Source organism: Oreochromis aureus, linkage group 3, assembly GCF_013358895.1.
Source record: "Oreochromis aureus strain Israel breed Guangdong linkage group 3, ZZ_aureus, whole genome shotgun sequence".
Taxonomy (NCBI): Eukaryota; Metazoa; Chordata; class Actinopteri; order Cichliformes; family Cichlidae; genus Oreochromis; species Oreochromis aureus.
The window spans coordinates 100,428,911-100,442,523 of record NC_052944.1 but is presented as its reverse complement, the minus strand read 5'-3'; the positions used below and the strand labels follow the sequence as shown (position 1 = coordinate 100,442,523).

General features: G+C 42.5%; 2 protein-coding genes across 5 annotated transcripts; both read left to right on the top strand.

Moving 5' to 3' along the window:
* The first annotated feature begins 6,548 nt into the window (after positions 1–6,548).
* Positions 6,549–9,382, top strand: LOC120437817. 4 transcript variants are annotated; one of them, XR_005611420.1, is made up of 7 exons: positions 6,549–6,621; positions 7,236–7,320; positions 7,464–7,837; positions 7,962–8,063; positions 8,395–8,627; positions 8,725–9,257; positions 9,353–9,382. XR_005611420.1 is itself a non-coding variant. In XM_039608375.1 (6 exons), the coding sequence occupies exons 3-6, from the start codon at positions 7,585–7,587 to the stop codon at positions 8,782–8,784; spliced, it is 648 nt and encodes a 215-aa protein (XP_039464309.1). In that variant the 5' UTR covers positions 6,549–6,621; positions 7,236–7,320; positions 7,464–7,584; the 3' UTR covers positions 8,785–9,375. The 4 variants fall into 4 exon arrangements, 3 of the variants coding, with proteins under 3 accessions (XP_039464309.1, XP_039464310.1, XP_039464311.1); XM_039608375.1 differs by having other exon boundaries at positions 8,725–9,375; XM_039608376.1 differs by having other exon boundaries at positions 6,561–7,022; positions 8,725–9,375.
* A 38-nt stretch (positions 9,383–9,420) lies between these two features.
* LOC120434842 lies at positions 9,421–11,414 on the top strand. Its single transcript, XM_039603286.1, has 7 exons — positions 9,421–9,459; positions 9,534–9,625; positions 9,734–9,848; positions 10,216–10,317; positions 10,512–10,679; positions 10,805–10,960; positions 11,200–11,414. Exons 2-7 carry the CDS (start codon positions 9,545–9,547, stop codon positions 11,412–11,414), a joined length of 837 nt encoding a protein of 278 aa, XP_039459220.1. The 5' UTR covers positions 9,421–9,459; positions 9,534–9,544.
* The last annotated feature ends 2,199 nt before the right edge of the window (positions 11,415–13,613 follow it).

Below are 13,613 nucleotides of genomic sequence, written 5' to 3'. Positions count from 1 at the left end.
TGTCAGTGAAGTCGGTGGAGTTCTTGATGTGGTGTGGGGTGTTCCCCACCAGAGGTGCAAGGAGGTTAGCAAGGTGTTTCGAGATGTTGTAGGTGGCTGAATTTATGCTACTGACAATGGGTCTGAGAGGGATACCTTCCTTGTGGATCTTGGGAAGTCCATAGATGCAGGGTATGGCATCTCCGGGGTAAAGGCGGTGTGACATGTAAGGCGGTTGATGATTTTGTCCCTTTCAAGGTCTTGAAGGCAAGCTATAACTTTTTTTTTTGTAGCTGCTTGTGGAGTCTCGCTTTAAGGCTTCGTATGTATTTTTGTCACTGAGGAGAGTAGTGATCTTTGTGTGGTAATCCGTTGTGTTTAGGACCATTGTGCACCTTCCCTTATCGGCTGGCAATATAGTGATGTTGTGGTCTTTGCTCAGTGATGCGACGGCCTTCTTTTCTTGTAATGTGAGGTTAGACGGAGGGACTTTGGCACCTACAACATCTCGAAACACCTTGCTACCATCCTTGCACCTCTGGTGGGGAACACCCCACACCACATCAAGAACTCCACCGACTTCACTGACAAGGTCCAGAAACTTATCCTGGATCCAGATGAAACCATGGTGTCCTTTGATGTAGTCTCCCTCTTCACTTGCATACCCAGTACGGAGGCAGTGGAGACTGTCAGAAAACGACGACAAGAAGACAGCGCCTTGGAGGACAGGACCAACTTCACACCCGATCAGATTTGCACACTGTTAGACCTCTGCCTCACCACTACATATTTCAAATACAACAAAGGCTTCTACAGACAAAAACATGGCTGCGCCATGGGCTCCCCCATGTCACCTATTGTAGCCAACCTTTACATGGAGGAAGTGGAAAGGAAGGCTCTTGGCTCTTTTAAAGGGAGAGTACCCAGCCACTGGTACAGATATGTAGACGACTCCTGGGTTAAAATCAAAACACAAGAAGTGGAATCCTTCACTGCGCACATCAACGCTGTGGATAAAAACATCAAGTTCACCAGGGAAGACACAAAGGACAACTGCTTGCCTTTCCTGGACTGCGCTGTGCACATTGAAGAGAATGGCAACCTCAACATTGAAGTGTACCAGAAGCCCACACACACGGACCAGTACCTTCTCTTTGACTCACATCACCCTCTGGAACACAAACTTGGAGTAATTAGGACCCTACACCACCGAGCAGAACATGTTCCCTCTAAGCCTGAAGGGAAAAAGAAGGAACACACACATGTAAAGGAAGCACTTAAAACATGTGGCTATCCTAATTGGGCGTTTATAAAGTCAGCAAAGATGCACAGAAAAGAAGATCAGACACCAGCGAGGGAGGATAAGAAAGACAGATGCAACAACATTGTCATCCCCTATGTAGCCGGTGTATCGGAGAAACTCAGGAGAGTTTTCTGCATAACATGCCCACCCCCAAGGCCTATGTGTTATGAGAGTATGAGTAATGTGGATGTCTAGGTTGCGGAATCAAATTGAGGCACAGGCGGCCAGAAGGGGACAGAGGGGCAGTGCCTCCCCTGCACCCTGATGACACACCTGCACCCTAAGCCCTGCGTGTGTGTGGGTGTGGTGGAGCAGGAAGAGGGAGGCAGCTGAGGATGGGGAGGGAAGAAAGGGAGGGGCAAGCGGCCCGTTCCTGGGGCCAGTTCCCCCGCTGACCCCAGTAGGCGCGTCCACACTCTGGAACCCACCAGGGCAAGGGGGCCCAGGCCCTTCCGGACCGGGGCCCGCAGCAGCAGCACCACCCCTCCCCACAGAGACCGAGGCAGCCCACCCCACCGCAGAGAAAACTGCACCCACATCATCCAATCTTCTCTCAGACTACACAAGACAATAGACACCCAGGTTGAGTATATAGCATGTTCTGACTGAGAGATTTCTGAAGAAATTCACATGTAAAGCTCTGCTATCACTTCCCACATAAATGAAGACAGGAAACTAAACAGCAGTGACGTTTGTAGGGTTACTGAAGTTGGGCTAGCTGGTATATAATGATGATCGCTAGCGACACAGCTATGTTAGCATAACAAAAACAGTCAAGCTGGAGGATGAATGCTAACACTTTTCCACTCGATAAAAGTTAACGTGAGGGTTTCTGATGGTTAGAGAAATGCAATCGCCTGGTAGGGTAGGATGCTGTAAACGGACCACACTTCAGTCAGGACAACAACTGAAGTTAGTCATTAATATACTGCAACAACATGGGAATAGAGCAGCTGCCAGAGAATTCAACATTAATGAATTAATGGTAGGGAAGTGGAGTAAGCAAGAAGAATGAGTTGAATAAAGATTGATTTATCTGACTGGTTTGTTTTGCTTAATGTGCCTTATAATCCCGTGCACCTTATGGTCCAAAAAATACGTATTTGACTTTTTTATTTGGCACACTGCAGTTTAATGTTGCAAAGCACCTTTTTTTAACTTCAGTGGATATTATACATGGATGTGCTCAGGATATGTCAGCCCATTTCTACTGGAAATGCCTTTTGGTTAAACTTTCAGCAAGGAATTTGCATTTGCACTTGTAATTTTTTTTATATAGCATTAATGCACATAAAAAAACAGCTTCTTGTTTAAGTGAAAATTAATGGATGGGGTTTTTTTGCGCTAGTAAAGTTGTGGAGTTGTATTTTGTCTCGCATCAATTATATTGTCAGTTATATGGTTATCACAAATAGACACAAATATATATCGCAAATATATTTTGTGATAAATATTTTTGGCCATATCGCCCTGCTCTACGTGGCAGGAGATTTTAACCATGCAAACCTGAAATCTGTCCTGCCTGGATTCTTTAAAAACATGAGCTTTCCGACGAGGGAAAACAACACACTGGACCAGGTCTACACCAACATCCCAGATGCTTACAAAGCTATCCCCCTGCCTCACCTCGGACTCTCTGACCATCTCTCTCTGTCACTGATCCCTGCTTATAAACCTCTAATTCAACGACAAAAACCATCTGTAAAAACAGTACGACTGTGGACCGCGGAAGCAACCAGGGCCCTACAAGACTGTTTTGATAACACGAATTGGAGTGTATTTGCAGAAGGATCAGACTTGGAGGGCCACACATCTGCCGTACTCTCATACATCAGCTTCTGTACTGAGAGCGTAACAACAATAAAGACTGTTAAAGTGTTCCCAAACCAGAAGCCATGGCTCAACAGTGAGGTGCAAGCTCTACTGAGAGCATGTGACAGCGCCTTCAAATCAGGAGACCAACAACTCTACAACGAGGCATGCCAATCTTTAAAGGCATGAAAGAACTCAAGTGCAAATACAAACAGCACATCGAGGAACACTTTAACACAAACAACTCCAGAAACGTATGGCAGGGGATCAAGACACTCACTGGCTGCATAGACAGTTCCATACAAACAAACTAACCGGACATCACCTTACCTGACACCCTAAACCAGTTCTTCACCTGCTTTGACCAACAAAACAGGGACACCATAACCCATTCTGCCGTTTCAGAGACGGCCGACGCCCCCATCCAGCTGGAGCAGCATCAGGTCAGAGCCACACTGCACAGAGTCAACGCAAGGAAAGCAGCTGGTCCTGACGCTGTAGCTAGTAGAGTGCTTAAAGCATATGCAGACCAACTAGCAGAGGTTTTCACCACCATCTTCAACCTCTCACTGCTACAGTCTGAAGTACCATCCTGCCTTAAGTCAGCCACCATCATTCCAGTGCCCAAGAAGAACACAGTGAGCTGCTTGAATGACTATCGTCCAGTTTCTTTAACACCCATAATTGGTAAAAGTTTAGAGCAAATCATCATGTCACACATTAAAGCTGCCATCCCTGCAGACCTCGATCCATACCAGTTTGCATACAGGGCAAACAGGTCGACAGAGGACGCCATAATAACAGCTACTCACACAGCCCTCACACACCTGGACAGTAGTAACACCTATGCTAGAATGCTGTTTGTGGACTTCAGCTCTGCCTTCAATACAGTTCAACCCCACAAACTGGTTAATAAACTAAGCAACATAGGACTCAGCAGCTCAGTGTTCACCGGGATATTGGACTTCCTGAGTGACAGACCCCAGAATGTCAGAACGGGAGAGAAAACCTCCTCCACCCTTATTCTGAATGTAGGTGTCCCATAGGGGCAGTGCTCTAGACTAACTTTTTGACATTGGCGTACCGGTGCGCCTAACTTTAAAAATTTAGGCGTACCGGCACAAAAGTTAGGCGCACTCAAATTTTTCAAATGCATCGCTTAACACCGCAGTTTTACATGTGCACTTTCTTTGGGGGGAAAGTCCATACAGACAATATTCATTTCTAAATTATTAACTAACAAACTTGTGCTTAAATTGCTTTGTCAATATTGTAGAAAATGTTAAACTTAATCATCATCTTATCCTCCTCTGACAACCTGTTTGCTGTTGCATGCTGCTGAAAGGCAGTGGGGAGAGGGGACACTTGGGCAGTGCATTTATTGCAGCATGAAGTGTGTTTTCTGGATACACTGCTGCTTTTTCAGCATTCAAAGATTGATGGCACCGTGTCAGAGCTGCCTATGAATTTCAGACGGATCAGGCCTTAACTTAACACAAAAGTTATCAATAGTTCTTTTCATCTTTTCTTATTACCCACAGCTACATCCACTTCTGTCAGGCCTAGGCTGCTAACTAGGGCTGGGTATCGTCACTGATTTCTATAATCCATTCAATTCAGGTTCTCAAAGTCCTGATTCAATTCAATTTAGCCTCAGACAGTCAGAAATATTATAATTCTGATAATTTATCAGTACTGATACACATGAGACTTCATCAGAATTGTGAACATCACAGCAGATGCCTTTGTGTGAAAGTAACTGAGAATAAAACACATATAAATATAATATAAATAAAACACTATTGATTCTACTTCCTGTTGACTAGTTTGATGACAGTGAAACAATCACAGCTGATTGTGTGATGATGTAAACTGTCACTGTTACATTCAGTGTGTGTGACATCATGTTAGTGCAGGCTGATAACAGCCTGGTTATGATGCTGTTAGAAACACATGAACGTGTCCATAGATCAGTGTGTGTTTAACATGAGAGCTTCAGCCCTGCTGATGTGTTCAATAAAGACATGCAGGAAAACTGATGAGACTCTGAAATAACTCTTTATATTTATAATGTAACTCTGCATCAAAAGAACAACAAAGGATCCCAGACAGGTTTATGTGAACAAAGACGATTCTGATGTTTCTGTGTTTCTAACAGTTTGACATTATTAGTAAACAGACTGCAGTGAACAGGATTTATAAAGAGCTTATATATAAAGATATGACAGCTGTTTGTTGATCACTCTGTGTTTGGACCTGATCAGTCCAGCTGTTTACTTGAAATATGTTCATTTACCTGTGACGTTATATTTATGTTCTTGTCTCTGTTGAAAAACACATTTTTAATGTCCTCAGATTTTTCTCCCAGATGAATAAATATAAAAATGACACAAACTGACTGCAGCTACTTTTTGTCCTTTCTGTCAGAAACCTTCATGTGACTCATGAGAGACACGTTTCAGCTGTTTGTGACAGATCAGAGGCCAACAAGTCATTTATAACACTTTCCATCATTGTTGAGCACAAACACATGTTGACACAGCAGCGGGGCCGCAGTGAGAGTCAGAGCCAGGAGATAAAAACTCCTGTTTGACCACAGCCTCAGTTTGTTCCTGCAAACACTTCCTGTTGTTGACTGGGTGGAGTCAGGAAGCCAGCGAGGCCCTGCAGGACTGAGACTGCAGACTGGGACGTGCTCTGTGATGGAGATCAACAGCATCACTGACTGTTTCTGTGAGGACACCATCATCCCAGCAGGGCTGTTTCCCAACAACAAGCCCTGGACCATCAGAGACCTGAAGCTGCTGCTGAATGAAAGAAGAGGATCTTCAGGTCTGGAACAAGGACGAGCTGAGAGTGTTAATAACGTTACTAATGTTCAGCTACACTTTACTAGGTCACATCTGTGACCAACCCGTTCTCACTCCCGACGCGTAAAATACTGACGATTTGTCACGTCCCTTAACTTCTCATGCTGACGCTGAAGGTACCCTTCCACGTTTTTATGCGACGCTCTGGGTTGTCAATTCATTCCAATATGAAGCCGCTCGCGGCGATCAGAGACGCTTCGTGCAGAGGCTCCAGCCATCTATTTACTCCAATAATAACCCCGTCACGGCGAAACGTGACGCCTTGAAGTACAATCTAACTGGAGAACCGGGGACCCTCTCCGCGAACGGGTTTTTCTCCCTAATTTAATGCTTTCTTTTAATGACATCGTTAACATTTATCAACAAAAACACATGAAAGTAACACTGATAATTCAACAATAAAATCGCTTCATTTTCCAAAGTGATTCACGATCTGAAAGTGCGCAGATTTAACGTACATAATCCTTGGTTGGGTTTATTATTTTTATTTCACACGTAAAACACATTTATAGTTTTATTCACCACTCCTGTTAGTTTTGGATGCGCTTGGCTCCAACCAATCAGACGCAACCGGTGTAAGCAAAGGATGATGGGAGAACGGAGAGACCCGTTTATAAGAATAAGAAAAGGAGGCGGAATTGATTGATTCAAATGCAGGTATGTAAAAAATACATATATTTAGAGTAATAGCTTGATGTGTGTTTCAAAGGGTTTTTTTTCACAAAAGCTTCAAACAAACAGGGGTGACTGATCTCGGAAACGATTTAATGCATTTAAAAATGGCTACAGCTACCGTCAGCATGCTTGCTAGGTAGAGTACGGTAACGACTATACGTGGCTAGTGCAGCATTAGCCATTCAATCCAACGATGATCATTAAATCTATTATAAACATTTAAGGACTTGTGTGTTGTAAAAGAGCCTCACATGGTGTGTAAAGCAGTTTTTGCGCTAATAGTTCTGCTAGCTCTTTACAAACCTATGATGCTAACGTTAATTGCTAACGTTAACCGGAGCGCTAAGCTTCAAGCTGCTGACGAACTCCGTCAAGACATGCAGGTAACCTTCTTTTTTTTTTTTTTTTTTTTTTTTTTTTTTTTTGTAAATGTGATCTACTGGAAACAAACGTTAAAGAGGGGACACACTTGTCTAATTTATTGTACGTAGTAAACGTTATATTATTTGATATATTTATTATAAATTTTATATATCTGTATATATGTTTCAGTAAGTAAATATTCTTCAATCTCTTTTTTCCCCCATTTTCCGCAGATCAGCATCAATGTCCACGTGAAGAACCTAGTTATGTTGCCAGTGTCAACCCAACAAAAGGCACTTTCACAATATATAAAAGAAGGTATTCCTTTTTTAAAGTTTACTTTTATATTTGTTGTTATAGTTGAGTTAGGCAGGGCTTTTGTGCAGTCCTAAGAAACATACTGCCTAGAGTGTTTTTCACTTTGTGGAAGGGTTTCTTTATTTATTTATTTTTTCTGTTAGTGTATGGAACTGAGGTGCTTCTCAGGAGCTGCTTCAGTTGTTGGAGGATGGAGAAGAGGATGCAGCCATGACTTGTGAGACGGCGTCTGAGTCAGCTACTACTCACTAGGAGATCAGAAACATGGTGTCCTTGCAAAAGTGGAAAGAGGCCAGGCCTTGTCTTATAGACAATATGTTAGCTACTCTGGATCCACTGTCACACCGTGTGTGTCAGTGTGGCAAACAAGTAGTTGTGAGGTGTCTGGACTGCCTGCCTCTTCCATTCCTTTGTGCTGAGTGTGATATTGCAGTTCACACACGCTTTGTCCTGCACAACCAAGAGGCAGTAACAGGAGGGTTTTTGCAGCCTTCATCAGAGTTTCACAAGCCAATAGGTACGGTTTTTAATCCTATGCATTTCTTGCTATGTACTATGAGTGGGTGCTGTTATTGTATCATGTATTGTGTATCATTTAATTTCAAATTCTTTTTATATATATTGTGTGTTTTTAATGTTAGTTCGGCTGTTGCCTGTGCAAAGGCCAGACCATGTGTGTGACTGCCCAGCAGGTAACGTTGAGGTTTCACCCGGCGCAGTTGTGGCTCTTGTAACCATAAATGGTAAGTTGCCCTTTTGTCACACAGTACATACACAATAGATGTGTTTGCAGGTTTTAGTGCAAATTGTACATTGCTATCATCATTGTTTATTTATATAGCACTTTAAAAACACACAAGGCTGACCAAAGTGCTGAACAATAGAAACATAATAGATACATCTATAAGAATTGCTATCTTGTTTTGAATTACCCTCGGCCCGCAGTGTATGTGGGCACCTGTCAAAGGTCATTTGGATTTACCAGACTGCTTTGAAAACAACATGAAATCTTCACAACATGAAAAAAATGAATGCTTTGACCCACGACTGAATTTATCTTTATCCTTCCTAAAGGCCGTTATAACCTTGCACTGCCAGTGGTGAGCTGCACCAGCTGTGACCTAATGTGGTCCCCCTCAGTTAAGGACATCCTGGGTAGTGGATATTGGCCTGGCACCTTAAATTTCTGCACCCTGTTTTCAATGGATGTCTTTCAGTCTTTCTATGACATTAAGAAGGCTGCACCAGGGATGTCACTTAAGGCATTTGTCAAAATGCTGGATGAACGAACAGCCCATTTCGGAAGGGTGAGTTTCTAAATTTGTCACGTTTAAGGAAATTGTGCAAATCAATGTTTATGATGACTGTCCGTGAATATTCTGTTGTTTGTCCTCTACTCAAAAGACTGGCCGCATATCAGCTGATGCCTTCAGTAAAAGCTTTGTGGAGTGGAGTGCTGTTTGAGGTGGACAGGATGTGCAAGGAGCCATGCGTTAGCTGCCCTGCCTGCACTCCAGACATGCTTGCCGTCTCAGTTGATGGAAACTGTAAGCTTTATCGCTTTCAATCTAATGCAAGGTACGTTATGCATTGTGTACATAAATCAAATATGGCTTTGTAGAAGCCATATTTGATTAAAATGACGTAACGCCATAACCATATGTGTGTGTGTGTGTGTGTGTGTGTTTGTGTTATAAATACATATGGATGGGTGGGTATTTATTTTATTTTTCTCTTGTTGTTGTTATAATACTATTTACTTTACTTTTTCTTAATGTATACTTAATTTTAGCGTCCCAGGACATATTACGTTCCTTTGCTCCGATGTGTCCTGTAAATATTTCCCATATTTAACAAGGTGGCTCAGCTGAGGACTCTTGTCAATGCGTCCTTTTCTCTCCGTCATGCATGCAAAGGCTCTCATTTGGAAATGCGAGGTATACTGCAGCTTGTAGTTTTGGATTAGTTTGAGACATTTTGTTATAAGGTTGAATGAATTCAGCAGTCATGTATTGTGACCTCCTTTCTATAGATCAAATGGGGAGGTGCGTTTCAGGATGGGGCGGTTCTACAGTTGGAAAAGAGGTGGGACAAGTAAACAGTTTCCTGTCTAGGGCGGCCATTGAAGTACAAAAGCAGGTATGTGTCTGTGTGTGAGATTCCACTCAGTCTCCTGCTCATTAATTCTTATTTTTATACGAACTGAAATGCAGGGTGAACAGACATGCTGACCCTCCTGGCTTTGGGGTGGACCAAAAGGAAAGTGGAACAACTGGGCCGCAGTTTGAGCCAGAGATATCTCAAGGTGATTTTTTTTTTTTTCAACACCCATTTTAATGTGTGTGGTAATGGGGGAAAAACACCTGTACTCTAAAATCATCAATGTGAATGACATTTATTATTGTATTCTTAGATCATAAGGATCCTTAGAGAACAAGTGGAGAGCCTGAATGCGACCAACAATGAGCTGGGTGTGGATGACGACACACTGCAGCAATGGGTGGCCGATGTGCAGAAATGGGCTGAAGGTGAGTCTCAATATAACGCACTCGTGTATAACAATAGGACCCACCATGGCCTCATTAAAGAACTTAAGGTAGAGTTAATATCTTTCTGACAGTGTCAACAAACAAAGAAAAATAAGCCTTGTAAAAGTGGAATTTATGGCAGAGTTTTTGCGTTTCATCAAATTGGATTGAACCTGGGTTGAAATGATGTCGTACTAGTTGGTTTTATAAACCTGAACACCGACATACTTGTTATCTAATGATAGTGCAGCACATGAAGGCTTCAGATGTCTTATAATGAATAGCATCAAGTCAGTGATTACAGAGTCCACTGTAGTTTGGTGACTGTTACTCATCCTGTATTCTGATTAATATTCCTCTCACTTAGAAACTGATCAAACTGATGGCAGCCTTGGAGCGTTGCAGGCACGAATAGAGGAGCTTGTCGTCATCATCAGAGTGCGAACACAAAGTCTTTACAGACAAAATGGTACGTCCCAGTTTCTTTGAAATGGACCGTTTGATACTCAGTTTGTACAGCTACTTTGTAAACAGAATAAAATCAGATCCAGGTTTGTTTAAGCTGGATGTGATACGTGTTCTAGCAAACAAATTGATGAGTGTAGATTAAAATGTAAATATATACATTATGTGAAGGTGTGAATTTTTTATCATTATTTACAGATACCAACAAGAGGCGACACAGAATTCGCACGGTCATCTTAGTTGAGAAGAAACGCTTGGCGGCTGCTGTTGACGACTACAACAAGCTTGCTGAACCAACAAAGCAAATCGTATCCAGTGATGCCCTCATCCAGACCGACATTTGGCCCTGGCAGAGCACAAGTGAACGTAAGCTCTTGATTTATAAATATCCTTTTTAAACAAACTCCCAGTATCTGAGCAGTAGTTGAATGTTTTGTTCTTGAGTCATAACGTGCTACTATGTTTTCCCATCTGATGTTGTTAAACTGTAGCTGCTGCTCAACTCCAGACAAAGAGAAAGGTCTTTGAGAAGGTGATGGCTGTGAGGCGCCTGAGAGAGGAGGAGATGATCCTTTGCAGGGAGATGCGGCATCACTGGACAGTGTTGCGAATGCGATCTGTGGTGTTGGGGACAATCTCCTCAGACTGTAAGCACTTTATTTATTTATTCATTTTTTGACGAATTGATTGAAAATAAGAGCAGATGCTAAAGTCTTACTGGATCTTTTACCTATATCTAGATTGCTAGATAACACTGCCTTCTCCCTTTAAAAAAAAGTTTAATTACAGGATCCTAATTCCTTGTGTTTATGAGGTGAGGGTTTTTTTGTTTGTTTGTTTGTTTTTTTTACTTTACTCATATTTATTTGTTTTGTTCTTTTTACAGCCTCCCTTGTTGGCATGTCGGAGGATGCACAGAAGGGACTCCGTAGCCTGGTTTTAAAAAAACAAAGTGAACTGAAAGCTGAAATGCTCAAAATAAAGGACATGTACAAGAGAATCCTCAGCCACCAACCACTCCTGGAAATGGACTCGGAGGAGGAGGAAGACATTCCAGACGATGCCACCGAGAGTGATTTGAGCACTTCTGATGAAGACTGATTGTGTCATCATTGATGTTATGTTTGGTAAAATAAAAAGTTAATCACATCTCTGTTTAATGTGATTTTTCAACAGACATTTTACATTTTGAGAAGAAAAATGGAATTTCCTTGGTGGAGTTGTTTACCCTGAATCATTCTTTCCCATCTAATTTAATGACTAGTGTACATGTTCAGATACGATAACATAATTTAATTTATGGGATGCTTTCTGGGCTGCTCAAATTATCACAAAATTTAAAAGCACCAGGCAGCAAACTCACAAGGAAATTTTTTGTTCAGTGTTTTGTCGAAGAAATCAACAAGTACAATTGAGATGTTTGCTGTAGTGGTGTGTTTGTTAAGAAGCATGCCAGCACACTGGTGAACTGACAGTCCCAGAATGCACCCGAGCCAGTGACTCGCCCCAGAGCAAATGAAATTGCTTATCTAGAAAGACAACCGTCATCAAAGAAGAAGTAAAAGAGTAGGAAACAAACGGTAAGGGAAGGTACTGTGCGGTAGGAAAGAAAGGCCAGAGCCGTGCAAAATGACCTCCAGCAGGCCACAAATGTGCACGTCTGCTCAAACGGTCAGAAACGGACTCCATGAGGGTGGTATGAGGGCCTGACGTCCACAGGTGGGGTTGTGCTTACAGCCCAACACCGTGCAGGATGTTTGGCATTTGCCAGAGAACACAAAGATTGGCAACTTTGCCTCTGGTGCCCTGTGCTCCTCACAGATGAAAGCAGGTTCACACTGAGCACTTGTGACAGAGTCTGGAGACGCCGTGGAGAACCTTCTGCTGCCTGCAACATCCTCCAGCATGCCAGTTTGGCAGTGGGTCAATTTTGGTGTGGGGTGGCATTTCTTTGGGGAGCTGCACAGCCCTCCATGTGTTCGGCAGAGGTAGCCTGACAGCCATTAGGTACTGAGATGAGATGCTCAGACCCCTTGTGAGACCATATGCTGGTGCGGTTGGCCCCGGGTTCCTCCTAATGCAAGACAATGCTAGACCTCATGTGGCTGGAGTGTGTCAGCAGTTCCTGCAAGACGAAGGCATTGATGCTGTGGACTGGCCCGCCTGTTCCCCAGACCTGAATCCAATTGAGGACATCTGGGACATCATGTCTCATCAACCAACTGCATCACAAAATGTCCAGGAGTGGGCAGATGCTTTAGTCCTGGAGTCTGGGAGGAGATCCATCAGGAGAGCATCTGCCACTTCATCAGGAGCATGCCCAGGTGTTGTAGGGAGGTCATACAGGCATGTGGAGGCCACACAGACTAGTGAGCCTCATTTTGACATGTTTTAAGGACATTACATAAAACCAGATTAATGATTCTGTATTGCATTGATCAAGGAACCAACCCAATAGGAGCTAAAGGAATCCTCTTGACATTACTTCACTCAGTAAGTTTATATTATCTTTAATGTGCATTTTCTGCATCAGTTTAGAACATAACATGTTAGCGCTCCCTGGTCCTTTTTGGAGACAGATCCTGAGACAGCAGGCAGCTATGGAGAACTCGTGTCAGCTGTGGTAATTAAGTAATACTTTGATTTAATATTGATTTCATGACAACTATCCTCAGGCACATATTTCTGGATAGGCCTTTATCATGTTATAAGTGAGAGAGTTTGGTGTAACAGTGGTTGAACATGCCAAATCAATCCACAACATACTGCCATTCCCCAGCTGTAACCTGCATATGCATCAAACCAAAATCCAGTATCATAGCCACATGATAGACATAAAGATGAGGTTAAAAGGGTTGTATCATTTTGCCAGATAGCTTCATCCCAAAAAAGATAAACATTCTTCAAAAACAAAAGTTTGTGAATATTTGCTGTATTGCCAGGCCTAAACCAACCTGTTAAACTTATCAAATTATTGTCATAGATACGTATGGGCTCAAAATGTGGTCATAAATATTTTGTACTTGTAAATCAGGATTTGTATGTGTAAAAAGAATTTGTGTGTGTGTAAAAAAAAGATTTGTATGTGTAAAAAAGATTTGTGTGTGTAAAAAAGATTTGTGTGTGGACTTAGCCAAGAAAAACCCCTGGTTGCCATGGTTACAGGGCGACACGCTCTCTCTCTCTGTGCGACTATTTTGAGCCCATAGATACGAACCTATTGATTGAAACAGAATAATCCATTCAAGCCTACATCATCATCCAAGATCACTGTTACTATTCAGATTATTTTATCTCTAT

Excerpts from the sequence above, each read along its gene's own strand:
- LOC120437817 (XM_039608375.1), top strand. The coding sequence starts at position 7,585 with ATGGTGTCCTTGCAAAAGTGGAAAGAGGCCAGGCCTTGTCTTATAGAC. Across the intron at positions 7,838-7,961 it reads AGAGTTTCACAAGCCAATAG|TTCGGCTGTTGCCTGTGCAA; the intron begins GTACGGTTTTTA and ends TTTTAATGTTAG. Across the intron at positions 8,628-8,724 it reads GAACAGCCCATTTCGGAAGG|ACTGGCCGCATATCAGCTGA; the intron begins GTGAGTTTCTAA and ends TCTACTCAAAAG.
- LOC120434842 (XM_039603286.1), top strand. The coding sequence starts at position 9,545 with ATGCTGACCCTCCTGGCTTTGGGGTGGACCAAAAGGAAAGTGGAACAA. Across the intron at positions 9,626-9,733 it reads TGAGCCAGAGATATCTCAAG|ATCATAAGGATCCTTAGAGA; the intron begins GTGATTTTTTTT and ends TTGTATTCTTAG. Across the intron at positions 10,961-11,199 it reads GGGGACAATCTCCTCAGACT|CCTCCCTTGTTGGCATGTCG; the intron begins GTAAGCACTTTA and ends TTCTTTTTACAG.